This window comes from Amblyomma americanum, chromosome 3, assembly GCF_052857255.1.
Source record: "Amblyomma americanum isolate KBUSLIRL-KWMA chromosome 3, ASM5285725v1, whole genome shotgun sequence".
Classification (NCBI taxonomy): Eukaryota; Metazoa; Arthropoda; class Arachnida; order Ixodida; family Ixodidae; genus Amblyomma; species Amblyomma americanum.
In genome coordinates, this window is record NC_135499.1 from 181,397,808 (window position 1) to 181,424,226 (window position 26,419).

The 26,419-nt window shown below is 46.2% G+C and overlaps 1 protein-coding gene and 1 long non-coding RNA gene across 3 annotated transcripts in view; both read left to right on the forward strand.

The window, feature by feature from the left end:
• The first annotated feature begins 2,672 nt into the window (after positions 1-2,672).
• LOC144125564 (uncharacterized) lies at positions 2,673-13,437 on the forward strand. Its single transcript, XR_013313390.1, has 3 exons — positions 2,673-2,815; positions 7,687-7,815; positions 12,986-13,437. It is a non-coding gene; the product is annotated as an uncharacterized LOC144125564 (long non-coding RNA).
• A 660-nt stretch (positions 13,438-14,097) lies between these two features.
• Positions 14,098-26,419, forward strand: part of LOC144125563 (arylsulfatase B-like) — a 30,316-nt gene continuing 17,994 nt past the window's right edge. Inside the window, exons 1-4 of one of the 2 annotated variants that reach the window (XM_077659053.1) lie at positions 14,098-18,552; positions 20,149-20,308; positions 21,600-21,712; positions 24,942-25,052. In XM_077659053.1, coding sequence (XP_077515179.1) covers positions 18,232-18,552; positions 20,149-20,308; positions 21,600-21,712; positions 24,942-25,052 — 705 coding nt within the window. In that variant the 5' untranslated portion in view covers positions 14,098-18,231. The remainder of the gene's footprint in view (positions 18,553-20,148; positions 20,309-21,599; positions 21,713-24,941; positions 25,053-26,419) is intronic. The other variant, XM_077659054.1, reaches the window with a different exon arrangement.

A 26,419-nucleotide genomic window follows, 5' to 3' on the forward strand; every position in this document is an offset into this window, starting at 1 on the left:
TATTTACAGCTTCCGCTAAATGAGCTACGTCTCACTGAAACTAGGCCGTTATCCGCGTAGAAGAAAAACAGCATCTGGCGATCGCAGCAAATAGCTCAATTTCATCATCACTCTGAGTTCACGTTATCACCCTCCGTTCAGTGTAAATATATCAATGTTTGGCCAATGACAATGGATATATGGAGAACTAAATATGGAGCATGGGAAAGAATGATGTATTCTCGTTGAACAGAGGGTGATAACGTGAACTAAGAATGGTGATGAAATTGAGCTATTTGCTACGATCGCCGGAAGCGGTTTTCTTCGTCCAGGAAAAAAGCAGATTGCGGGTGGGAGGAAGGATGGGGGAAAATTTTAACTCGGAACTAACAGGTTATCAAACTGCTTCCATTTTGAAAAGTTCTTTTCTGACCCGGTTAATTTACGTGCTCTCGCCCCTACATCCTCTCTTAAGAAATGAAGAACAGTGCAAAGGAATACGTGACACACATATTTTTAAAAATCCGACGCCGCTGCTCTAAGACTTTCTCAAGGTTAATAACAAGGTAATTCGAGAATAGACCATGACGCGCCAAATGAGCCGGCGCGCCGACAGTTTGTCGTTGTCGATTTGTTTCTGAGGAGTGCAGTCCGATGCAGTATCACTGAAAACTGAACATTTCGGCCGAATTGCCTGTCTGGTTTGATTTGATAAGATTCAGACAAAATGATCAGCTTCGAAGAAAGTGCCATCTTCGGAACCGAAACAAATCACCAAATAGGGTCCTTACTCGAGTCTTGGCACATTCAAATGACCCCAAACAATGTGACCTGCACGAATGAAAACGTCAGCCCACAAAAGAATAAAAGGCGCAAGCGACGATCACTGCACAGCCTGGCAACGAGGAGGCTCATTCCTTAGCCCGAGGTCTCATATTCCGGGCAGAAGTCTAGCCCCATCAAAGGGTGGGGAGCGCCTGCTCTCCTTCCGTGATATTCTCCCGTACTATACCGGGAACAACGAAGGGAGCACGCACCCCCAACCCCATTCCTCACCATAGCGCTGGCCGCACACTGGCGACGACTACAACTTGGACTGCTCCATACCCCATACTACTACATGCCCGATACCCAGACCAATTCCCCTCGTCATGCAAACTTTCGGGCAAACTAGGAGTCTTTCTACACACTCCGTTCACATGCCCCATCTTCCCTCATCCCCCATCACCGACCGTGGCGAAGTCTTACGGGGAGAGTCTTCTGGCCGAAACTTGTCCTCAAGACCAGCGCCGGCTCATCTCCAGCGCTCTGAGAAGGATTGCTCTCCAAGGGCTGTCCTTTGCTTTGTAGGGGTGCCTCCTCAAAGTGAGGGAGCATCCAAGTGCCATATAGGGGGCTTCGCCCCCACCTTTTATATCGTTGGCAATAAAAGTTCGCACCTCCACCACGTGACTCACAGCCTTAACCCTTAATATCAACGTCTCCCCCCCCCCCTCCCACACTCTTCTCATCCCCGCATTCCTTCTTTGGTACGAGACGTCTGATAAGTTGCGGTATCAGGCGCCACGTAACGAAGCTAGAAACAGCGGTTTGCGTCCACGGACCTCTTCGACTCCAATACCCTGTCTACCCGTCACGCAGCGCTTTAGAAACGCTCACTGTGCCAGTTGTGTAAGACACGACGGATCTCTCTCCGTGTATTTCGACCTGAAATGTAATGCACGTGGAACCCGCGCGCTTTTATTTATCTTCTGGAGAGATAAAAAGTTATGCGTGTAAATGTTTGCCCTTGTGTAGATGGATAAAAGAGGCTCACGCCCTTCACGACATGGCGGAGTTCGCGATAAACGAGCACAGAAACACCGGTGCACCGCCATAAACCTATGACGGTGCCGTGGCGCACTTATGGGTGTCGTAGCGCACGCCACGTGTCCTGCCGACAGCGCTGAAAACTAAATGAAACACGGCGAGTGGCTCGCGTTGGGGCATTTGAGATTCTCGGCGGTTGTGAAGCATTAACGGCAATATTCTGCCTGTAGCCGTAGGTAGCAGTTGATATAGGATGAAATCTTTCTATGATTTTGCTTCTTCAATGGCTATAAACACTTCCGTTCGCCCAGAAAGAACCATCATGACCTGCTTTCTTCAGAAGTTACCGCAACCAGAACAACCTGCCAAAACAAAATTATTAAATTTTATTAATCTGTACGGTCACACATTTGGTCATCACCACATATATTTCCTACTATTGAATTTTGTGTTTGTCAACGCTTTTTGAGCTTAAAGGGTTATTGCTGCTTCTTTTCTCACTGCGCTGATGTTTTATGTGTTCTAAAGTTTTCTTGTCAATGTTCACTCGTTCAGACCTTTGATTCAATCATTAAACATATTTAGTAAGATTTTTAGCGTGACTTCTCATTTATTTACCTTTCCTTTATGTGCCACCAGTGTTTCTTCGCCTCAACCTCCCATGTAATACCCTCTTAAGGAGTGCCTCTAAGGGTATCCTGAACAAATAAATTCAATAAATAAATAAAGAAATAAATAGAAACACCTGCTGAGTCCTTTGTTTTCTAGCTTGAGATGGTGAAAAAACCCCTTCAATCAAACAAAAAAGTCAAGCCTTATATCGCTATCTTTCCTGTCAGCTGCTCCTACCCATTGAAAGCCGCAGATTGTTCCCCGGCGCCAGCTCTACGCACGCATTGTCTGAAGCGTAGCTGTTATCAGTCTCGTATCGAGTGCGGCAGGCTGTTCGTAGGCGGCTCACGTTAGTTTCGCGCCAGGACAGACGGCATATGGGGACGGAATAACCAATCTGCTCTGGACGCTACAGGTGAGTGCTGCAATTTTGTACAAGGATAAGCGTGTTTACTTTGGGAAGCTGCAGAGGAGAAGGAGACATTTTTGTTTCCAAAGGAAGAGCAGAGAGCACAGTAAACCTGTCGCACGAAAGAAATCAACCACTTCAAATTTCTGGCGCCTATCAGATCACTAATCGACGGTTGCTCCTACTACTCCCCTGCTTCGAACATTTTTTTTATTCTACGGCCAGTGTTTCCTGCATACATAGTGCAATCTAAGGGATAGTTATCCTCGTGTAAAGCCACTGGTGGTCTCTGTGGTTGGCGTGTTCTCTGGCCTGCAGGGCCAAAAAGAGCACTAACAAGATGCCTACGGAAGTTCTTGTATGTTCGCCTGATTATTATTCAGGACACACTGCAGACGCAGTTCACATGCTGTCACATTTTGCTTCGTATTGTGTGTCCTTTTCATGCACAAATTTCTCGGCTACAGTACTTCGCAATGTCACACGTCTTCCGTGTAGAAATTCGTTTTTGAGTTTGAGTATTTTACTCTAGATTGAACAACACTTTCTAAGATAAAAAGGTGCTCTTGATAGCGTGGGTTATGCGTGCACGTTTGTTCGGGGTTATCACTTCTGCTAACTATACATATCCATCGCAATTCTTTAAGTGGCACTTGTAATTCCTTGCTTTCAGTGCACTTTGCACAGATATATAAAACACATGCCTTCATGAAGACCGACTTCTCGTAATTTAGCTTCGGACTCTCTATCCAATATGGTTTCCATGAAGTCAATCAAGCTCACTTTTCGCGTGATAAGTTGAAGACTGTAACTTAAGCTTAAAGTCATAAATTGCCGAAGTATACGAAATAATGAATGGGTGGGTGGGTAGGTGGGTGGGCTGTAGGTAGGTAGGTAGGTAGGTAGGTAGGTAGGTAGGTAGGTAGGTAGGTAGGTAGGTAGGTAGGTAGGTAGGTAGGTAGGTAGGTAGGTAGGTAGGTAGGTAGGTAGGTAGGTAGGTGCGGACGGACGGACGGACGGACGGACGGACGGGCGGGCGGGCGGGCGGGCGGGCGGATGGATGGATGGATGGACGGACGGACGGACGGACAGACGGACGGACGGACGGACGGATGGACGGATGGATGGACGGACGGACGGATGGATGGATGGATGGATGGATGGATGGATGGATGGATGGATGGATGGATGGATGGATGGATGGATGGATGGACGGACGGATGGATGGACGGACGGACGGACGGATGGATGGATGGATGGATGGATGGATGGATGGATGGATGGATGGATGGATGGATGGATGGATGGATGGATGGATGGATGGATGGATGGATGGATGGATGCGCGGATGGACGGACGGACGGACGGATGGACGGATGGATGGATGGACGGATGGAAGGATGGACTGATAGATGGATGGATGGATGGATGGATGGATGGACGGATGGATGGATGGATGGATGGATGGATGGATGGATGGATGGATGGATGGATGGATAGATGGATGGATGGATGGATGGATGGATGGATGGATGGATGGATGTCCTTTTAATCGCCCTATGACCCACACACGCACGCACATGGTGCCCTGGCCACCCAATCGAGTTAATGTTGTGACTAGTGGCACTTCCTCTGGGAGGAAACTTCTGTGGCGCGACGTGGCGTGTGTTGACGTTGGTGTTAGTGTAGACCATGTGTCCACGGCTGTCCTTAGTCCTGACGCTTTCTCCCCGCCTGTCAGTCGACACAGGGGGCGCTGTTGGCCTTTCAGGATGCATGCTCTATCCGCTCCATCTGCCCTCTGCAAGCCACATCTATATCACAGACTCCTCAGTTGCCAGCCGAAGACTGCGGAGTGTTATGAACACTTTCTTTTTTATACAGAATATTCAGGATTCGACAAATTCTTCATCACAGTACGAATACAACGGAACTGTCGAAGCATACACCCCGTACAAGCCGCGGTAGACAGACCGAGCGAGGACACAACGCCTCCTCGTCGACCTCAATCGGCACCTGCCCCTACAGCGATAAGATGTATTCCTTTTAAAATAAGAAGACCGGCAATGCGCCATGTAATCACTACTCCAACAGCATGGCATTGACCTTCCTTGCTGCCTTGCACGATGGGATGAGATGGCTCTACGCCAAAATCAGGTGCTCCGATGCGGACCACCCCTCGTTGACCACTGTATATCGAAGTTTGATCGGGGCACCCCACTTCCGAATATTGCTGGATTTTTGGGGGGGAAATCTGGCGTTCACCTATATCTTTAGAATATTTCTTTACGCCAAAAGACATGCATCGCATTAAAACAATTGCAATGGGTTACGCTAACGGACTCAGCGCGTATTACTGACAATGAGTAAAATTTAAAAAAAAACGCACTACACACAACTGATGGGTGACTTCAATGCCAATGTAAGCAAGAAGTAGGCAGGAGACAAGGTAGTGACGGACTATGTTATAAATTGTAGGAAAGGCTGGGTGGAGATATTATTAAAGTTCGCAGAACCAAATAGTATGCGGTTCATGAGTATCTTCTTCCGCAAATGGGACAACCGGAAGTGGACTTGGAAGAGCGCTCATGGCGAGACTAAAAATGAAATAGACTCCATTTTGTGCGCGTATTCTGGCATCGTGCAGGATATGGAGATGGTCGGCAATGTAAGATAGTCACCACAGGATAAAGGGGACTCGAATTAGCCTAGATTTTAGCAGGGAACTTAGGAAGCTAGCAAGGAAGGACCACATTAACGACTTAGGTGTAAGCTGGAACTAGAAGATTTTATAATCTTGCTGCAAAGCAAATATATCGTTTTAACTGAGAACGACGACCTTAGTGTTCAAAGGAGAATGGTAGTCTCAAATTCATTAAGAGCATGCAATAGAACTAAGAACTAAAACGGTACGCACTAAGAAAAGGAGGGCAGTGCATTACAAATATCAGGTTTAGGCTTATGGATTTTAATTTTACAAAGAAACTTAAGCTATGAGGGACACCGTAGTGGAGGGCTCCAGATAATTTCGATCGCCTGGGATTCTTTAACGCGCACTGACTTAACACAGTATATCAGTCTCTAGCATTTCCCCTCCATCGAAATGCGACCGCCGCGGCCGCGATAGAACCCGCGTTTCTCGGGTTAGACGAGCACTATAGCCACCAGAGGTGGGCAACCTCATGAGGTCGACCTCACCGTCAAAATGACCTCAACCTCACGTCGTGAAGTGAGGTTGAGTGAGGTCGCCATTCGGTGAGGTCGAGACTTTTTGCAGTTGCCACGTCTTACTCCGACGAGTGCCGCTTCCGAAGCTGAGTTGCAGGGCACCGCTGCAATGTTCATGCAAAGATGACTCTTGGTGTTCGGTTCCCCTCTTTGGACAACCGGATGCCACAGTTCCCTCTTAGCTTCCGGCGCTGCGCCGTAATGTCCGTTCAGTCCGAGCCTACAGGAAGACGCACCCCTCTGGTCTTCCAGGAAGGAGTGTTACTGTCACAGCACGCCACTCTCCCTCCCCCTTGCCCCGCTGGCGTAGCACCCGGCTGCTTGCCGGTCGGCTCAAACTCCCGGGAGCGCGCTAACTCACGTTGACCCGCGGTAGCTTTGCATGATGCCGCAAACAAGTTCAGTCCAACAAGCACGCAATAAATTTTTCGCAGCGCGGATGGCCCCGAGCAAGACAGCTTCGTGTTCATGCTCGCTGCCGGCACTGACGTCATAGTTCTTGCCTTGCAGTCGAATAAAGGGGTCCTGCTTTACAGTACAATCTGACTTAATAGGAATTGGGGTAGTCGGCACCGGCGAGAGATTGTGATTCAGGTGGTTCCTAACAATGACACCTGCTCATTTGATTTAAAAAGCACGAAGCCAGAAAAACCTGTAACAACGTCGAAGCTTTTGATCGGTGACTTCCCCTTTCGAATGTAACACTAATTATGTATATTCCCGTTCCATAATGCAAGCAGATACAAATATAATTTCGTTTTTTTAACCTCTCCTTGGTCTCCTGCTCTTTGTTCCTTCTCGGAAATTCGCTTATTATGCCGAAACACCACAACACGAGGCGAACGCACCAGAATAGCGGTGTTGCAGCGGCGAAAAAATTCAAAACTTTAATGAATGTATGATGATGTGGTAGCTGATTCCTTTTCCTTTTTTTAATGAAGATGTGTGAATGGAACTGATTACATGCTCGCGCTGTGCTGCTGAGTCGCTGTTTCAAACCGCCTAATATGACGTTTAATCGGGCACACTGTTGTTCGCTTCTGTTTTTAGTGTGGCAGGTTCTTTTGTACGTTTGTAATCATTCTCTTTTTTTTTTCTCGTATGGGATCAGTTAGGTTGGCGACCTGCCTTGCAGACGACCAGGCACTACACGTTATCTTTCCTTTCGCTATTTTTCAGAGACCCATCGTTCATCTTAAACGGCATCGCTGAATGCTCGCGCGGTGCTCGTGTGTAAAAAAACGTCAAAAATGCTGGCGTACAATTGATTAGTTCAGTTTTGAAGGAAAACAAGTGATTGTCTTAAAGCACCTTGTCTCAGACTCGTTGACAAAATGGTACTCAGAATTCTGATGAGGCTTAATAGTACTTAGGCGGTTTTTTTCCCCCGGGGTAGGGAGAGGGATGGTGGGTGGTTTTATTTTTTCTTTGGGGGGGGGGGGGGGGGGGGTATTTGCGGATTTGGGGGGAGAATGGCGGCAGAAGAAGATTTCGCTGTGGGGAAATTTGAGTGAAGATCCGTGGTGATCCAGATAGAGAGAGCGGTTCACGCTTCCCATTCTAGGCCAGTTGTTTTGACCCGTGTGATTTTAATAGTTGGCACAGTATTCGGAATACGTAATCTAGCCCTTTCTTTCTAAATGCCGCAGGTTCACCGAGTCATCGGAGATTTCCCAGGATTTCGAAACCATTACCATCGCCACCTGGAGGGAAGTGGCGCAAACGGGGGAAGGTGGTGACCTCCCACGAACATCACCATCCTTAATTATTAGCTGCAGGTATCCCTATTTTCCCGCACAATAATTGTCTTCGGTTGCTGGGTAATGTACAATATTTAATCAATATTCTGGCAACTTTTAATTTGGTAGCGGTATATCAGACTTCCCCGGGCCCGTAAGGATACACTGTTAGCATCATCATCATCGCCATCATCTCGAGAGTCAAAGGCATGTGTCGTTGCATGATATTTGCAGCATGATATACATGAGAACTGGAGTAGTGTTGTAGTAGTGTTGAAATCTGGGTCAGTTGGTACATGTTCAGCAGTAAAACCAGTCAAAAGACGGAACACAGCGAAGAGACGAGGCACACACACGACGACTGGACTAGCAACTGTGCTTTATAGAAGAAAACAGTCTCCCAGGAAAAGTGGCAGTTTGCGCAGCTCAGTTAACAACAATCTACATCTAAAGATAAGCTGTGATCTAACGCCGTTGCGAAAGGAAGCTCAGTTCCTTCTGCATGAGGTAGATAGAAGGACTGCTGATGCAATCATCTCTTTGAATACTAATGAAGAACTCTTCGAGGATTTCGCGCTCAACTTTTCCCTTGCCTCTGCCGACAATACTAACATTGGAAAATAGCGGGTAGCAACCCGCAACCCAAAGAGAACTGGCGCGTCTACCTGTTGGACAATCCGAATGTTTTTAATGTGGGCCGGGTTGTGGGCCCTCGTTGTAATGCGTCATGCGCGCATGTGTAGTAATGTGGGGTCCACATGGATCTTGAAATGGTGTGCAAGGGGGTTGTATGGAGGCCCGGTATGACGAGAAATTACATCGTTGTCGCGTGAGTAGGTGTGATGTTATATTACAGCGCCGTCACGTGACTAGGTTTGATGGCACATTGCATCACCGTCACATGACCTGGTATGACGTCACACTCATATGATGTCATCACTAATCATACCAATTAGTTTTAGCGTTACCCAATTATATAAATTAGCATTGCTTAATTGTGTGACGTCATCATCATCGTCGCATGACTCGTCGGCTTGTGACGTCGCATGGCGCCATTTCTTGCGGATACTTCTTTGCGGATATGACCTGGAAAGTGAACCATCTAGCTATTGCTTTCGCATTAATAAAAGAAGCCGCTCGCTTCTACACAGACATAAATACAACGTGCCTCTGTTGGTGTGTTATAGTCGTCGCAGCTTGTTAAGTGTTTCCGTAGGTAACATACACAGGACTGAAAACAGCATTCTCGCTATGCCGGATAGAGATAGAAAATCGAAATATACTGATATGCGTTTGCACAACCGTCGCATTGGAAAGTACATCGACGAGTATCGTGAATACCTCGCCCCTCCTCCCTATTTCTGGTAGATGGTGTAGGAGGGCTGTGTTTGTCAATTGCCGGTTCGTGCGTGAATGAGCAAGAGGCTTCCAATACGAACAAGTATACACGAAGCAGGTTGCCAAGTATTGGCACATATAAAGTGCTCACTCACGTACTGGTGGTAACCGCGCATGGGACACCTCTGCCCGCAGGTCATATACTCTCTGGGGGTTCATCCAGATTATAAGCTTCTCCTAATGCGTGCACATCAATAGTGTCTGTAGACACCTTATTAAATAATACCATCATCATTTTGGTTTTGCTGTCTCACAGGATTCTCAGAATTGGTTTTAACTGAAAAACTTCTTAATCGCTTTTTGTTTCGTTTTTCGTTAGTTTTCTGAGGTCGAACAGCCGACCTCAATCTCACAATTTGAGGTTGAGGTGAGGTTGAGTGAGGTCAGCAGTTGCCTCAGGAAAAGTGAGGTGAGGGCGCCTAAGGAGACCTCAACCTCAACTGATGAGGCTGAGGTTGAGTGAGATCGGCAAATTTTTTTTCAAGTTGAGGTGAGGTCCAGATCTTTTAGGTCAGATGCCCACCTCTGATAGCCACTGAGCTATGGTGCTCGGCCAGCACTGATAGGATACTCGAAATAGCAGAGCGTTTTGTAGCGTGAGCTTCACTGGCCGAGGTTGAGCAGTTTCGCGTGGCTCCTGGAGAGCCGTGCTGCGCATGCGCGAGGAGCAATGACGCCACATGGCGCACAGCTGGCGCGCCTCGCAGGTCATAGCCGCGACGGACGTACTGGCGCCGGCGCGTGCCCAGCTTAGCGCCTCCGGAGGCGCACAGCTGGAATTTTGTAAACCACACCTGTGGCACAGGTGTGGTTTACAAAATTCCGTTGACCTGCGAAAAAGTGTACATTGGGCAAACAGGCCGATGTATTAATGACAGACTAAGAGAACACCACAACTCTCTGTCCCCTACTGACGGCGCTAATTTGCCTCGACATTGCCGGGAATGCGGTTGCTACCCGCTATTTTCCAATGTTAGTATTGTCGGCAGACGCAAGGGGAAAGTTGAGCGCGAAACCCTCGAAGCGTTCCTCATTAGTATTCAAGGAGAGGATTGCATCAGCAGTCCTTCTATCTACCTCATGCAGAAGGAACTTGGCTTCCTTTCACAACGGGGTTAGATCACAGCTTATCTTTAGATGTAGATTGTTGTTAACTGGGCTGCGCAAACTTTGCCACTTTTCCTGGGAGACAGTTTTCTTCTATAAAGCACAGTTGCTAGTTCAGTCGCCGTGTGTGTGCCTCGTCTCTTCGCTGTGTTCCGTCTTTTGACTGGTTTTACTCCTGAGCTGACGCACGGCATGTGCGCCTTCGACAGAGCGCGGAGGCTCACGCAAATAAGCGCCTGAAGGTGGCGCGGAAAAGTACTAAGAGTACTACCCGAAATTGCTTGCTCTTCTCGCTAGGCAGTGTGTTATGACGCTGCAATCGGCACCGCAAACTTCAGCGCAAGTTCCCCATAGGAGATGCAGCGCGCGCGCTCCGCACATTTTGGTGCAACGGCAAGAAATCGCACTAATCAGTGAGTGATTAGATATTTTTTTTAAGAAATGCAAGTAAATCGATGCCAGAGAATTAGTTCTGATTTTTATTTTATCCCTTTTATGATTGTAGATTCCGTTAATGCGGACATTTTCTCGGGTCTCGTGAAATCCGAGTCAGCGTCGATTCACTGAGTTAGGTTTCCTCACAGCATATTGTCACGTAGTGATGACGGCAGTCAAAGGAGAGATAAAAACAGACAAAACATCTTCTAAAAGAAAACTGTTTATTGGTCTGACTTGCGCCCACAATGGACTAAATCACTCGGCGGCGGCGAAGCGACAAGCGTGCTCGGCGGTCGTCGAACAGAATGCCCGCCACTGTCGGCCGTGCTCAATTTAAAGCTGATAGCGAACTTTCGAGATAATGCGTGCAAAGTTACTAGAACATTACGGAACAACTTAGAATCAGCTCTGCCTGTCTGCGATCAATCGAGATAAATCTAGTCGCGTCTTGTGTCGTAAACAAAGCGATTAAGTGGTGTGGCGGCAGATTTGAAGAACGAACAAACGCTGCAAATATTCGCGTCAATATCAGTGCAGTATTTTGGATACTAAAGGAGAGTTTATAACACCTGACAAAACAGTAATTGGCGTGAAGAAGTTTACCAATAATTCCTAAAGAAGAAGCACATTTAGCATTTAGGCAGAAGCAATGAAACATACCTGGCACCATTCCTTCCATTGTTATAGCTAGGACACGCGTTTGATTTGAATGCCGCCTAATTCTACTATTGGAACAGGGGAATTTTAGGAAGTATAGGCATCTAACTTTTGGGTGCGTGTTCTCCTCTTCGTAATTATGCGTAAGGAATTGTTATACATGGTTTACCGCGTGGTATACTTCTGCGGCCGCTATATAATTAAAGATCGAATTTCTTTCTCGTGCTGTTTCTGTTTCGGTTTAAAATCCAAACGATTAATATGACATCAATGTGTGCTTATAGGTCACGCGAGACATGAAAAAATGGCGATATAATCCCTGCTTCGTCGTTTAAATCACTTCAGTGCGAAAACCAGCCTGCCTGTAAAGACCCAATGACAATTAATGTAGAAGCAGAGATTGTAGTGCGTTTTTTTTTTCATGCCTCGCGTGACCTATAAACACACTTCGACGTCACAGTCATCATTCGGCTGTTGAAAGCGAAAACGAAACAGCAACAAAAAAGCTCGAATATAAGTTTATTTAGCGGTCGTAAGCGAACAGCACGTGGGGATTTATGCATATTCGTGTCTTCCGCATCATTATAGAGAAGAAAACGTGCCAGCAAAATTAAATGTCTGTGCTCCTTTAAGGTGGGGTGGTGTGAACGGTAACTCCCTTCCCCTCCCCCTTCCCCCCCCCCCCCCCCCCCGCACCAACCCATGCAAAACATTGTAGCCAGGAAAACGGTTCTTAGCCGCCGCGGTGGCAGAGTGGTTATGGCGCTCGGCTACTGGCCCAAAAGACGCGGGTTCGATCCCGGCCGCGGCGGTTGAATTTCGATGGAGGCAAAATTCTAGTGGCCCGTGTACTGTGCGATGTCAGTGCGCGTTAAAGAAACCCAGGTGGTCGAAATTTCCGGAGTCATTCACTACGGCCTCTCTCATAGCCTGAGTCGCTTTGGGACGTTAAACTCCATCAAACCATACATCAGCCAAATTGGACCGCCTCCCCTCAACCGCAACCGCCAAGAGTGACCCATAAATCCGCCCCTGGTTTGAAGCGATTAAGGGTGTTTCTAATGAACTCTCCGCAATCACAGAAATCTTCACGTACCCCTATGCCAATTCTCAAGTAAGTGTATTGCGGATGCTCTGCTAATTGCGAGAAAGACCGCACTCTGTTGCACACCTACTGCGTCCATATATTCCCGAACAAGCAAGTGGGCACCACTACGGGGGCGGTTAGTCATGGTTTAACTCTCCACTTGCTTTCGTTATGCTTCGGAGCAAAGTTCTAGACCACAAACGTAAGTTATGAACTTCCACATCATCTTGGTGAATGCAATGCAGTTGCACATTGAAAAAGACGAACACGGTATCTCTGGGCAGTTTAGACTCATGGCAGCACGACGCATTGTCCAGCGGAGAAACACAGAAGTGAGTAAAAATAGAGCTGAGATCTTGGCACCATTTTTTGTTCTAAACGCAAATTTTGGCACACAAGTCATAGCACAGGATAGACAAGATGAAGATTTATTTAAATTGGCATTCACCACCTTTTTTGCTTATTATGCCGCATTGGTCACAACGCCGGGAGTTACTTCAGTGTAATCTTTTTTTTTTGCAGGTTGGCGTAGCACTGCGAAGAGATATGCGGTACCTCATTGCTGCCGCGTGTTTTATTGTCGCCTCGGTCCTCACTTTCGTTGTGATGTACACCGACTTCAAACCTTCTGAGTGGGCGTCGGTCGTTTACACAAAAGAAGCTGCCGAGAGGACCCCAAGGAGCCCAATTAAGATATTGTTATGGACGAAGGTGTTCAACTCCTGGGAGGAGCAGTTCCCCTCTAACAGAGGGAACCTAATTGTTTACAACCACTGTAAGGTTCCGTGCCTCGTGACCAGCAACAGGCACGTATTAAGAACGGCGGACGCCGTATTAATGCACGATCGGGACATCGACGGCAACGACCTTCCAGATTACCGCGCCGCACATCAAAGATGGGTCTACTGGAATTGGGAATCACCCACTAATAGCAGACTCAAGCAAATTGAGAAAGTTAAGGACGTCTTCAACTGGACCTACACGTACCGACCCGACTCGGACGTACCGTACCCTTACTTCTACGTCCGCAAACGCGCTCAAATTAATGGCAGTGCACCACCTCTCGCAGCGTCGACTAACCGCTCCAAGCTAGCTGTGTGGGCGGTGAGCAACTGCAAAGCCAGTAGCGGAAGATTGGAGTTCGTGAGAGAACTCCGTAAGCACATCCCCGTCGACATTTATGGAGCATGCGGCGACCTGAAATGCCCGCGAGGGCCAGAGTGTCTGGTGCACTTCGGAAATACGTACTTCTTTTACATGGGTCTGGAGAATTCAATATGCCCTGGATACATCACGGAGAAGTTTTACAATCCTCTTCTACACGGAATGGTTCCCGTCGTGTTCGGAAACTACTCAGACGTCGGTCCTCCAGGCTCGTACATCAACGCGCTAGAGTTTCCTTCGCCCAAGCACCTCGCTACTTATTTGGAGGCAGTGGCTGCTGACCCATCACGATACAAGGAGTACTTAGCTTGGAGGACAACCTACGATGTCGTTCCAAACAACTTCACCGACCACTGCACCCTTTGCGAAGCGTTATATAAGGCACGGCCAGAAGACCGGAAAGTATACAAGGACATCATCCACTGGTGGCACGGCAACGGTTCTTTATGCACGTCATGGAAGCCAGAAACGTGACCGCGTGAGATGACCGAAACAAGACACTCAACTTTGTACTCAAGCTGGAATGAACTTCAGCGCAGGCTTTACATCAATTCGTCGCTGGCCGGTCCAGCACTTTACCGCAGAGTCGAAGTCTACGATTATAAGTATTAGTTATGGTTCTTGGACGCGAGAGACGCGTCCATATTAATAATTTTATCTCGAAGACCTCTGGCGGTTGGTGGCATTGCAGAAGTTACACAGTGAAAAAAGACGATACTGCATTTGGGACGACAGAATGCATTCGTACAGATGAAGGAAAAGACAGCGGTCACTGTTACCACTTTGTTAACCTTGCTGCCAGTTCCACACTCTGTATAGAGAAATTTCTAGCCTAACTACTCATGTTAGCGACCTGCCATCATTTATCAGAATAGGAAGACGTTCTCTTACAAGTACAGGTGCAACGGTTCTCGCAAAAGTGATAGCCAGCCTCAAGCAGCCAAGCGCTCCGGAAAATAACATGAAAACATAACTGGCTGAAGGCCGCTCTAATGTACCTGGGAGGAATGGAGTTAGCTTTGCACAGTTACGCCGGCTTTACTGGAACCACGTGGCGTTTACAATACGAAACGCATTGCCAGCGAAATGGGCGAAAACAATAAATATCAATTTTTCTTCAATACAAGAACTAATTCAAAAGTACTTTCCGGTCTAAATACACTTGCCTTCATTGTTTTCTCCCGCAAAGATTTGCCTTCATAATAACTAGAGGCCGGATTTTTAGGCACTGAATATTCACGGTATAGGCAACAAAAATACTCAGTTAAATGTACATTTTACTCACCAAAGGGAGAAAAATAGACACCATAAACTTTAGCGCAAGTGCAAATGATATTAGATCTGAAGGTCTGATATCGTCCTGTTTTATGAAGGTATTCTGATATAATTATCTTCTAACCTTCAGATCTTCTGATATGAATATCTGAAGATCTGACATCGTGATATAGCTGAAAGAACTGGACTAACACAGTGACTGTGTTAAATAGTGTGATTTCTTTCTTCAAGACCAATAACCTGATGCTTTTTTCAAGCCGATAAGGAGGGTGGGATTGTAGTTTTACCGAATAGAACTTACAGTGAGAAAGCGAAAGTAGCAGTGAATAAGAATTTTGTTCCTGTTAGGAAAAGGTAAGTAAGAGTAATGACCACGTTATTGAGTTCTGTAAAAGATTAGATATGAACACTCTTGCCAGGAACATCACAAATAGCAGATGTAATAGCTTAACTCCTGTTTTTACGGCCAAGACCCACAAACCAGAAACTTCTTTCAGTATTATTGTCAGTGAAGAGGGTTCGTGGCAAACGAGCGTCAGCCACTTCGTGTTAAAAGAGCCTAAGAACCTTGCTTTTGGCCACTCCTTCATCATCAAAAAGTTAATCGATGTCACACAGTTTCTTAAGTGCTTTTTTCTGTTGACATACAAAGCTTGTTTTGTTCCTTTCTTAAGGATAAACTTTTGTTGTATGTTAAAGAATGCTTAGAAGAAAACGGCGAAGTGCCTTTTCAGAACGCAGCAAGATTGTCCGTTGATAATTTTATAATATTATTGCAGTTTCACTTACGTTCTGCTTTTACTTTTTTTGACAACCAGTCATTCTTGCAGCGCAGGGGTATCTGCATAGGGTCATGTGGGGCTCTTGTACTTTGCGATATTTTGTTTAGCTAGGATAAGTTTTTAAATAGGGATTTTAAAGTGGTGACGGTTTTAAAAGTTTGTGGTATAGTGATGACTTTTTAATTACTTTTAACAAAGAAGACCACCTTTACCTACCTCTATACAGTAGGTGAAGTTTTAACTACTTTAGCGCAGCCTTGGGTTTAGATTTACCCATGAACTGCCAGGCGTCTCTGTTTTACAGTTTTCATATCTTAAGCTCACATTCTGTGAAGGACACGTTTGCTGGGGCTATCACCAACGTGCCGAAAAGAAGTTGCTGCCATGCAATTTGGCGCAGTCTAAGACAATCAAAAGAGGAATATAGTCGCTGTGCATGAAATCTGCGCTCCAAAAGTCGTGCCCATAACAAACGCATCACAGTTATAATAAACCGATAAGCCGGCTTTTGGCAGCAGGGTTTCTCTATTCGGTCCTGACTGCCGTTTTTGATACCCAGCTGCTTCAAAAATTCAAGTGTGGAACGTGAAAAAAACTGCAGAAGATCACAAAAAGGCCCCTATAGGCCTGTGGTTCTGCCCTATATCCGCCGTATCTCGCACAACCTCAAAAACATGAAAACAGGCACGGCGTGCTTGTTCTTTTCTCGGCTCCCAACAAACTGGGAAAGTTGTGCCCGCGCATTTGCAATGTCAAAAGACATGGATATAGCGAAAATCATGAAACGCCGTTTGGTAAAGTATTATGTCGGTCAAACTGATCGTCGCGTGAATGACCGTTTAGGAGAAGACGCCTTAAAATTTTAGAACCTAGACGCACATTAAGTTGCGCACGTAAGTATGGTGCGAAGGATGCGTGGCACGGATTGAAGGAACAAAGATTGTTGGCAAAAGTGCTGGCAAGACGGCACGGATTAGTTTAGAAGCCTATCAAATAAGGAAACTTGGCAGTGAGTGCATCAGCACCCCGGCCTTATCTCTCTTTGGTGCTGAGTTGGACTTTCACCAAGCAGATAACTGTTAACGAAATGTAAAGAGAAAACTAAACTAACTTGATTTGGTGTGCTATAGTTTTGCTTCCCTGCGCATGTGCCTTACAATGTTGGCTGTGTCATAAATCCTTGTTATGTATCTTTTTCATCCTTTTCACGCATTTTTTTGCCCTATAAAAGGTGTCACCTTCAGGCAATAAAATCACTTGTCAGCGCTTGTGTGTCTGTGCCGTCCCCCTGTGGTTGTCTGTGTTGGCGGAGCGCTTGACGGCGTCTTACCATCGGGCGTCCCGCTCTAAGCACCGTACACTTTTTGCAAACTCCGATAATATGAAGTGTGTGCCACGAAATCACTTCTGCATATTTACACAACATTTCTGACAATAAGGGCAATGGTATATAACCTTCTCTGTGTAGTATGCTGGGCGCATTAACATCACAGAGGCTACGCTACACTGCCGTTCACTTCAAAATGTTGGCAACCCATCCTTTTCGGTAAGGACATCGCGATTTTGATTCGACCGGCGGTAAGATTTTTGAATCCTAATTTCTCGCCGATAAATGAATCTTTTGCTCCTTCAAAAATGTCAACATAGCGAGAGACAGCCAGGGAAAAAAGTTTTACTGCGAACGTTAACTGTATGAAATTGCCTTTAGTTGTCCTTTAAAACACATTTTGGCGCATTTGAAATGGTCACATATTGGAGATCGAGTCTTATAACATGCTTCTTAGAAGCGGGATGCGCTGGGAACAATTCAGCAGAACTTTGAAATTGACTGATTACCGGTCTTGCCTCCATCGTGTTAACTATTATATCGCTATCATGTTAGCGTAGGCTCGTGCACAGAGATATTACAAAAAAAATGACACATGCCACTGTGAGCGTGAACTGTTCAAGATGTGGGCGGATGCATCCTAACTTGCGCCACAATCTTGTCTAGTGAGTGAGTATATTTGTTTTATAAAAATAAAAGTGTCAAAAGGGAAAGGAATGCTTCATAAATTATACTTGTGCCACAAAATTGCAATCACGAATCTCCTTTCTTACTCAAGCAAAAGCACAAATCTAAGCCTCAAATTAAAATGCTTTAAAGCTCCCGATTTTCTTCATTCTTAACCCAATAACATGAAACAAGTCGACCATGTGCCAGCCAGACGTAGACAGCTGAAGTCATGTACCTCTCTTTTCCCTTTGTTTTGTAGTGCGGGTGGGACGCAGCTGTTCCATGAGTATTTATTATGTTTTTTTTTCTATCCCGCCATTCCGTGTTTGACGCATGCATGGGAGAGAGGGATAAAAAAAGCCGCATTCTGCGCGTGCTGAGGCCCTTAAAGTTGTCCTTACTCTCTCATTTCTCTCCGTTATGCTCTCGTTTGCTGCGCAGCTGTTTCCTGCCGTAGACCGAACTCCAATGCACACCGGAATGTTTGTAGACTTCCAAAGCAGCACATTCGTAGTTTATGTGCAACAAAAGCCTACATCGTTCAGGTTATCATGGCTTTCTGTGCATGTGAAAGGATACTTGCATCTACCTTGAATGTCGGATGTCTGAACAGGGCCGACCGGACTGTGCGGTCGGCTAGCCCAACCGGAAAGTGTTCCCTCCAAGATGAAGGCAAACCAGTGAACGCGTCAGGACATGGTGCAGATTCAGCGGTTCATTCGGCCAACGAGGCGGGGAAACAGAACTACCGGCGAGGTCGACTCAGAGCCACGTCGGCTTTGGCATTCGCGGTGGTTCTCGTTGCGACGACCTTCATGTGGCCCTCTCGGCGGAAGCAACCACACATTGTTTTCATACTGGCCGATGACCTGGTGAGCCCAATAGCCTGTCGTGGTGAAACGTTGTCATGTACTCTTAGAATCATTCTCACGCTCATTTGCTGGTTCACAGTTCTACGCATTGTGCTCGGCGGGTACGTGTAGGCAGAAGAGTAATACAGCATGTGACAGCACAGAAAAAAGATAAATTTGGCGCCGATGGTTGATCTGCAGCTGAGTTGTCTAGCCAAACGGCCAAGAGTATTTGCACCGAATAAATTCGGAAATGATAGAGCACAAAAGCTAACTGCCGTGGAGCTATTTCAATGTATCGCATATTAAATGCATGCTCAATTCCGTCTATTATAGGCTTTTTATTCGGCTTGGCGTCCATACTGTAGCTTCGGCACTATATTAGCGTAAGATCGCATAGGTTACTCTTATGCGCAGCAAGCGGAAGAAATCGTCAAGCATGCCATTGGTGTGGTACCTTCGTGCGCTCGAGGGCGAAACGTCTGCCATCTCTTGTCACAGAATCCACTAAGCCATCGGGGATGGCGAATTTTTTAAGGACGGCGTAGTCTTTGCCGAGATTCCAGTGTGTGCCTATGTTTGTAAATACCTTATGCCAGCAGGCACACTGTCGCAATAAAAAAAAGAACTACATGTACTCTGCAGAGTTTCAAGTTTCACCTTCATTATAACCAGAACAGCGCGCACTAAGACACGGACAAGAAGGTAGACACGACACACACGAGGCTGACCGAGACGGTGTTCACTGGGGCCTTGCAACGCAGTAGCGCATCAACTCCTCCAGACACGCACCTACCTGATTCTGCCGCCGGTGCCAACCTGGACACCTGCCTCACCAGGCTCAGAAGTTCTGCGGGCGACCTTTTGGGTTCCGTGGCGTACTTCGGCCCCTGGGAGAGAACACGACGCACTTCCGTAGGCAGCGACACGTTCCCGGCGGTGTGGATGACATTCTCTGTCGTGTGCTTCTTTCTGGCCGGTGATGCGCGTAGCTGGAAAAGGGTTTGGTGCCACAGGAAGTCAGCCGTTGCGTTCGCTAAATCCGAAAACTCTTTCCATTTCTTCTTTCTATGTGGTGGGGCTTCGGTTCTTTGCAGCAGAAGAAAAAGACTGCGCCTGTAAAACCGAGCTTGTCTATTCCATTCAGCCTTCAGGATGTGGCAAATTCTTGAGCAATGGCCTTGCGAAGGCAGGAATCCTCCAAACAGCTGCAGAACGTACGTTGGAACACGTTTTTCTTTGACGAGAAAAGCCAATGATCGTGCGTTGCATACGGCGACAGCAATGTAGGTGACGAGAATACATGGATGGACGGACAGACAATGAATAGGGCCCGATGTACTAGAAATGAAATTCGTGTCAGGTTAAAACAGATCAGAATCAGATAGGTGCGTGTCTGAAGGAGTTGATGCGCTACTGCGTTGCAAGGCCCCAGTGAACACCGTCTCGGTCAGCGCTCGTGTGTGTCGTGTCTCCCTTCGTGTCCGTGTCTTATTGCGCGCTGTTCTGGTTATAATGAGTTACCAACTCGCCCAAGCATCTGTTTTAACGAATTTCACCTTCATGTATGCCAGCACTGTTAAATCTTCGACGAAAGCTATTATGTTCATGTGGCAGGGATGGAATGATCTCAGCTACCAGGGGAGCCACCAGATCAGGACGCCCAACATCGACGCGCTTGCATGGAACGGCGTGCGCCTCAACCGACTGTATTACCAGCCTCTTTGTTCGCCCTCCAGATCAGCCCTCATGACCGGGCGCTACCCGATACACACGGGCAAGTACAGCAAAGGATGCGCACCTTTGGTGTAAAGTCGCCAGGCCGCAGGGTCTGCATTCGAGCAGTACAGGGAGGCACCAACGGCGAATATGAAGCTATCATGATGAAATCGGAAGGGGCGGGGGAGACGAGACTCCTTCTCCCTCTCCACAGAGTTGTAGCTTCGGGAGAGTCGCAAATATTGCACTACAAGGACCAAAGGAGTCCTTGCACGTGAAGCAGCTACCGGTGTATGCGCAGCTTTCTCCTGGGCAGGCGGTGCCGGCAGCGTATTATGCCGGAAACGAAAACTTCGTTTCCAAAAATATTTTCGCCTAGTTGAGCCTGACTTCTAAAAAGCACAATTGACCGCGGAGCGACCGCTATCAAAATATACGACTTAAAGACTTAGAGCGGGTTCAGTTATGGGTTGGGGTACAGTGCGCTGGACATCTATCGCATGCACCGAAGTCCCTTCAGTCCATTTGAGATGATAGAAACAAAGAATCAATTTGGAGTTCTCTTGAACTGCAACGAAATTAAGGATAACCTGCAGTGAGTCACACGTACAAGCAATATCTAACATTTTGTTTTCAGTATAGACTGGGGCAAGGATGAAGTGTACACGACGCCCAGTTAATGTCTGACGACTTTAAATCCCTTGAAAATATCATCTGGCTTTCTTGTTTAACATATAGCTGGAGATACCCTCTCTGATTATTTAGAATGGAACCGAATGGACGTCTGTATATGACACGAAGAACATATTAACTGCTGTCAATGTTAACCTTGCAGAATATACTTGGACGTCCAGCATACTTGGCATTCTAAAAATTTTTGCCGATGACTTGAATAGCGCAACTAAAGCTCCTCCGTTTCTGTATCGGTACTTGCAGAACAGTCCGCATAAGTGTTTCTGTACAAAGTGCAGCGGATGTCATTCCGTACTGGATCAATGCAAATTATTTGATGTTAAACTGAATATAGCCCTATATGCCTATAGCTGAACTCCCTCGAGATCATTTACCTCCACTGATATTTCAGGCCACAGCAGTGGCTCAATGGTTGTGGCGCTCCGCTGCTGACCCGAAAGTCACAGGTTCGATCCCAGCCGCGGCGGTCGAATTTCGATGGAGGCGAAATTCTAGAGGTCCGTGTACTGTGCGATGTCAGTGCACCTTAAAGAACCCCAGGTGGTCAAAATTTCAGGAGGCCTTCACAACAGCGTCCCTCATAGACTGGGTCACTTTGGCACATTAAATCCCCATAAACTAAACCCACTGACATTTAGTATCTTTTCTATGCTCAGGAACGCAGAGCTTCGTCATTAAGCAAAATGAGCCACGGGGCCTACCACTGCACTTCAAATTGCTTCCCGAGTGGCTAAACGGCCTGGGATACACGTCCTACATGCTGGGAAAGGTTAGTGTGTTGACTGTGACCATCATGATTCGAGTGAAACTGCTGTCGTGGTATGTGAAAATGCTTGGTTTTCCGTTTTACTTTTCACATATCTAAAAGGGGCTCTTTGTGTTCCCGCATAAATTTTAAGTGAGTCCCTCGCAAAATGTCTTATCCCTATCTGTCATCTGTATAGCGGCGATGACGAAGAGGTAAAGCATCCGCCTCGCATGTAAAAATGGAAGGCGGTTTGAATCACAATGTCGCGCACATTACCAAGGCGGTTGTCAGATCTGTGACGCAGTGGAGGTGGTTAAGAATGTCCGGGCTCCGGACAGGCTGCCTTTATAAACTCAACCTGTCAAAGTTTAACGCTAGAACCTTATCACTTTAAGCAAACCTAGCACCGTTGTTCGAGGAGCTAGCGGACAATAAATAGGATCTCGTAAGGCTCAGTGAGCATATGAGAAAATATGAAGCATATGAGTTTTAAAGCGCAGACGCCTACTACATGCTGTAGTGGTTTAGCTGACCGTCGAGGGCGAGGTGGGGTATTCGTAAATAATAAGGGTACAGCTGAAAACGTACAGGAAATCTGCAGCAATAATGACAATGTGGTGGTTATTGTAACTAAGCCTAATCAGATGTACAAGTTGGAGTTGGGGGATAGCGCTTGTCTGCGGCATCCTGTCCGTCTTTCGCATTCCCTTTGCGCTATTTTCATCATGGAGGTTTTACAGGCCTATGCATGTAGATCTAATCATGATGAGAAAAAAGTATTAAGGTTCTATGAAAACGTGTAATCGGTAATGAGTAGGGTAAAAACGCAGTACATGGTCCTGATGGGTGAAGTAAATTCTAAGGCAGGCAAGAAGCAGGCAGGCGACCAGGCAATGGAGAATTATGGCATAGGTACTAGGAATAGCAGGGGTGAGTTATTAGTAGAGTTCGCAGAACGGAGTTGTCCACCCTTTATGAAATCCTTATTCCGCTAAAGGGAGAACCGGAAGACGACTTAGGAAAACCCGAGCAGCGAGACTATAAATTAAATATACTTCATATTGTAAGCGCACCCCGGAATAATGCAGGCTGCGGAGGTGCTCGGCAAGATGAGATATGAGGTCTCTAATTAGCCGAGGTTTGAACAGCGAACGGAGGAAAACAGTAAGGAAGAAGCACATCTGCGACTTAACGGCGATTGGGAAAGCAGAGGAATTCAGAATCCCGCTGGAGAATAGATATTACACTTTAACGTAGGAGGATCTGTTCAGGAGAATAAACACGCCTTCGCAATTATCATTACGAATAGCATAACAAAAGCAGTAGGTAGGTTAGCTATGCGGGATACAGTCAAGCTCACTGAGCAGATGAAAGGCCTGATTAAGAAACGGAAATGGTGTGAAGGCCTCCACCCCCATATGTAGGATGAAGCTGGCAGGACTGTAACATGTTATCAATAAGCATAACGTTAATGACAATAAGGAAGTGTAATGTGGATAGGATCGAGCGGGCTCCAAATAAGGGAAGGAGCCTAAGAACGGTCAATAGGAAATTGGTCATTGACAGATATCGGCGGTATCCCCTGGGAGACAAGGAGGGCAGTGTCATTGTCGACATGGATAAGGTAGTTAAAACGGCGAAAAATTTATAGACAGGTTTATAGCGTAGGCGAATTATTAAAGATGCTAACGATAAGGCCAGTGGTGTGTACGCATTGAAGAACCCGCTGATAGCAAAAGAAGAAGTCAAGAAAGCTTTATATGCAATGCAAATGGGAAACGCGGCTAGTTAGAATCAGGTAACTGCAGATGTGTTGAGGGATGGTGTGTATAATGTATTAAAAAACTTCAGATTTCTTTAGGGATGGTGTGTATAATGTATTCGAAAAAGTTTTCTCGTGGTATGCGTAGTGCCTCATGACCTCAAGAGTATCGGCATCTTCGAAAAAGTCTAGCTTCATCTTAATCCGTAAAAAAGGGCCTCAAGTTCTTGAAACATTGCAAAGATATCAGCCTAACGTCCATTGTTTAGAAAGTATTTTCTTAGTTATCGCGTAATCGAAATAAATGAACCTTACCCTTCCTTCAACCATTCAACTAGTCTGGTGTTAGGAAGGCCTACTCAACAATCATATTCACACCATCAATCAGGTTATGCAGAAATGCACATAATAACACCGACCTCTGTATATAGCCTTCATAGATTACGAGAAATCTTTTTATTGAGTCGAAACCTCAGCTCTCGTGCAGCTATAGCGTAACCAAGGTGTAGAAGAGGCATATGTAAAGGTACTGGTAAATATCTTTGGCTTTTGCACAGCGACCATCACAGGGAAAGGGATAAAACACAAATAAGGAAGGCTGTCAGGCAAGGAGATGCGGTCTCTCGGTTACTATTCACAATATGTTTACAGAAGGTATTCAGAGAGCTAAATTGGGAAGAGTAGGGACAAAAGCTTATGAGAATACCCTTGTAATTTCTGATTCACTGATTACACTGAATTGCTATGAAACTGAGGGGCCGAATCGCAAGGCATGATCTAGGACCTAGGCAAGCAATCCAGAACGGTTGGTCTGAAAATTAATTTTAACAAATCTAGAGTTCTCTCCAATAGACTCAGGAGGGCGGAGCTCTTAACGATAGGCAGCAAACGATGTGGTACGTCATTCCTATTTGTTTCTTCAAAACGCAGAAGGTTGCGAAGACTGGGGATTTTGTGAAGGAAGTAGTGTCCTGCAGACAAGAAAACTGTATTGCAGAGACGTGGAGCAAAGTGGTCCCACAGATAATTACTCCAGTTTGTTTACATTTCATGCTTTCTTGCTCACAAGGTGCGTGAAGGGAAACTCTCGGGGTCAAAAGGAGAAGTGGCTTAGGCGGAAAGCATTTCATGCCCCTTTTAAGCAGCTCCTAAAACGCCATTTAGGGTCTGTGCCCGTCATTTGTGTAGAATGTATTGCCTCTAGTGCCTTTTGCGGAAACTCTTGCGGCCCAGTACCTTGTAGCCAAAAAAGAACTGACCATGCTCAGCACGCGTAAATACAAGAAAAATTCGTTCGCATTTCGCTCACTTTTCTGGCTAAAAAACAAAGATATATGCGGATGTAAGTTAGCATAGTGCTCTTGAAACTTGAGATAGTGTTCACGAGAACTAAATCTTGTCGTTCTATGTTTGCTTCGACGAGCGCGACAGTCATCTCCAAAGCGCACTAGGATCTTCGCTCAGTGCTCAGTATTGTTGCTGCTGCAGTGGCATCTCGGCCACTACAAGTCTGAATACACTCCCACCAGACGAGGCTTTTCCAGCCATGTGGGATCCAGGGGCGGCTTCGTGGACTACTACAACCACGGTCGAGATGCGGTAAGCTGAACTTTGCAAAATAGAAAAACAAAGCTGTAGACGGCACGGTACATCTAAAGGCAAGGGTGCAAAGATGTTCTGGTTGAAAACAGAAATCGGGACTTGGTGTAAGTGTCCGCAATAACCAAGCGCAAAGAGAAAAAAGATATAATACTAAATAGCCTAACTCGACTAACTTGTTCATGTCTATGGGTGGTCTTTATAAATTTACCCCAGGATGCTGTAAACTTACTTGGCGCCTACAAAATCAATTATATATAGGTGTTATTGCTACCTGAGAAATTTTTACACCTCAAACTTGTCGCTATTCCGAACGATCACAAGAGAAAAAAATTAGGGGCACACTTAAGCTGTGTCTTAAGAGTATGGTGCGAGAGCGGCCTGTGGTCCTCTCTAATTATGCCCATACTCTTGGAAAAAAACGCTAAAAGATCGAGAGAACTACGCAGAACATACACAAGAAACGCTTACTCGCCACTGAACGCCTTTTCACAAACCCAGAATAAGTACATACTCATAAAACAAGAAAACAACAACCACAATTTTGTTTTGGCATCCTTATCAATTAACAAGGGAGGTGTTGGAGGCCTATCATATCTGTAAGAACGAGCATACATGTGTTGTCCTACATGAAAGGGAGCTTTCATATCTAGACGCACCTGATTGATTTCTTCTGTTTTGTTGTTTTGTGTGTGTACTTATTCTGCATTTTGTTAATAAACGATAAGTTGCCAGCCAGCACTTGTGGTGCCTGTTCTTTCTACGTCAGTCGTCTTTTGCGCGTCTTTTTTTGTTTCCAAGACGCTGGACCAGCTAGCTCAAATGTAAGTATTACACATATACTCATTGTCATGCAATCCTAGGAAACCCCCCCTCCCCCTCCCCCCCAAAAAAACAAGTAATTTTCTGTCAGCAGTAAGGTCAAATAGGTTTTTAAGTTAGAAGACTGTCTTTTTGGGCGATATAGCATTATCAGCGGTGTAGTGCATCAGAATACAGCTAAGACGTGCCAGCTAGCAGGCTGGTAAAGTACTATAGAGTAGTTAGCTTTTAGCTTATGATGGTCTATTTGCGTATAGTTAGGCCAAGTGCAAATTAGGTGCGCTAGCAGTTCAGTTTTCACTTCGGTTCCGGTGTTCAGACCCGATGTTCACGGATGGCAGCTGTTCGGATAGCGACAATGGGTTGAGGTCCTTATATGCGGAATTGGTCAATCTCTATATTCATAGATCACTGGGAGTCTTCCCACCACTTCAGGCGCAGCGGTGCAGCGGTCCAGCAATGCGCAGCTGCCTTTCTACGGTAGGTGCTACCATCCGCGGGACATGGGCTGCTTGGTTTGGGTCGCGACGTGGTCTGAGTCCACT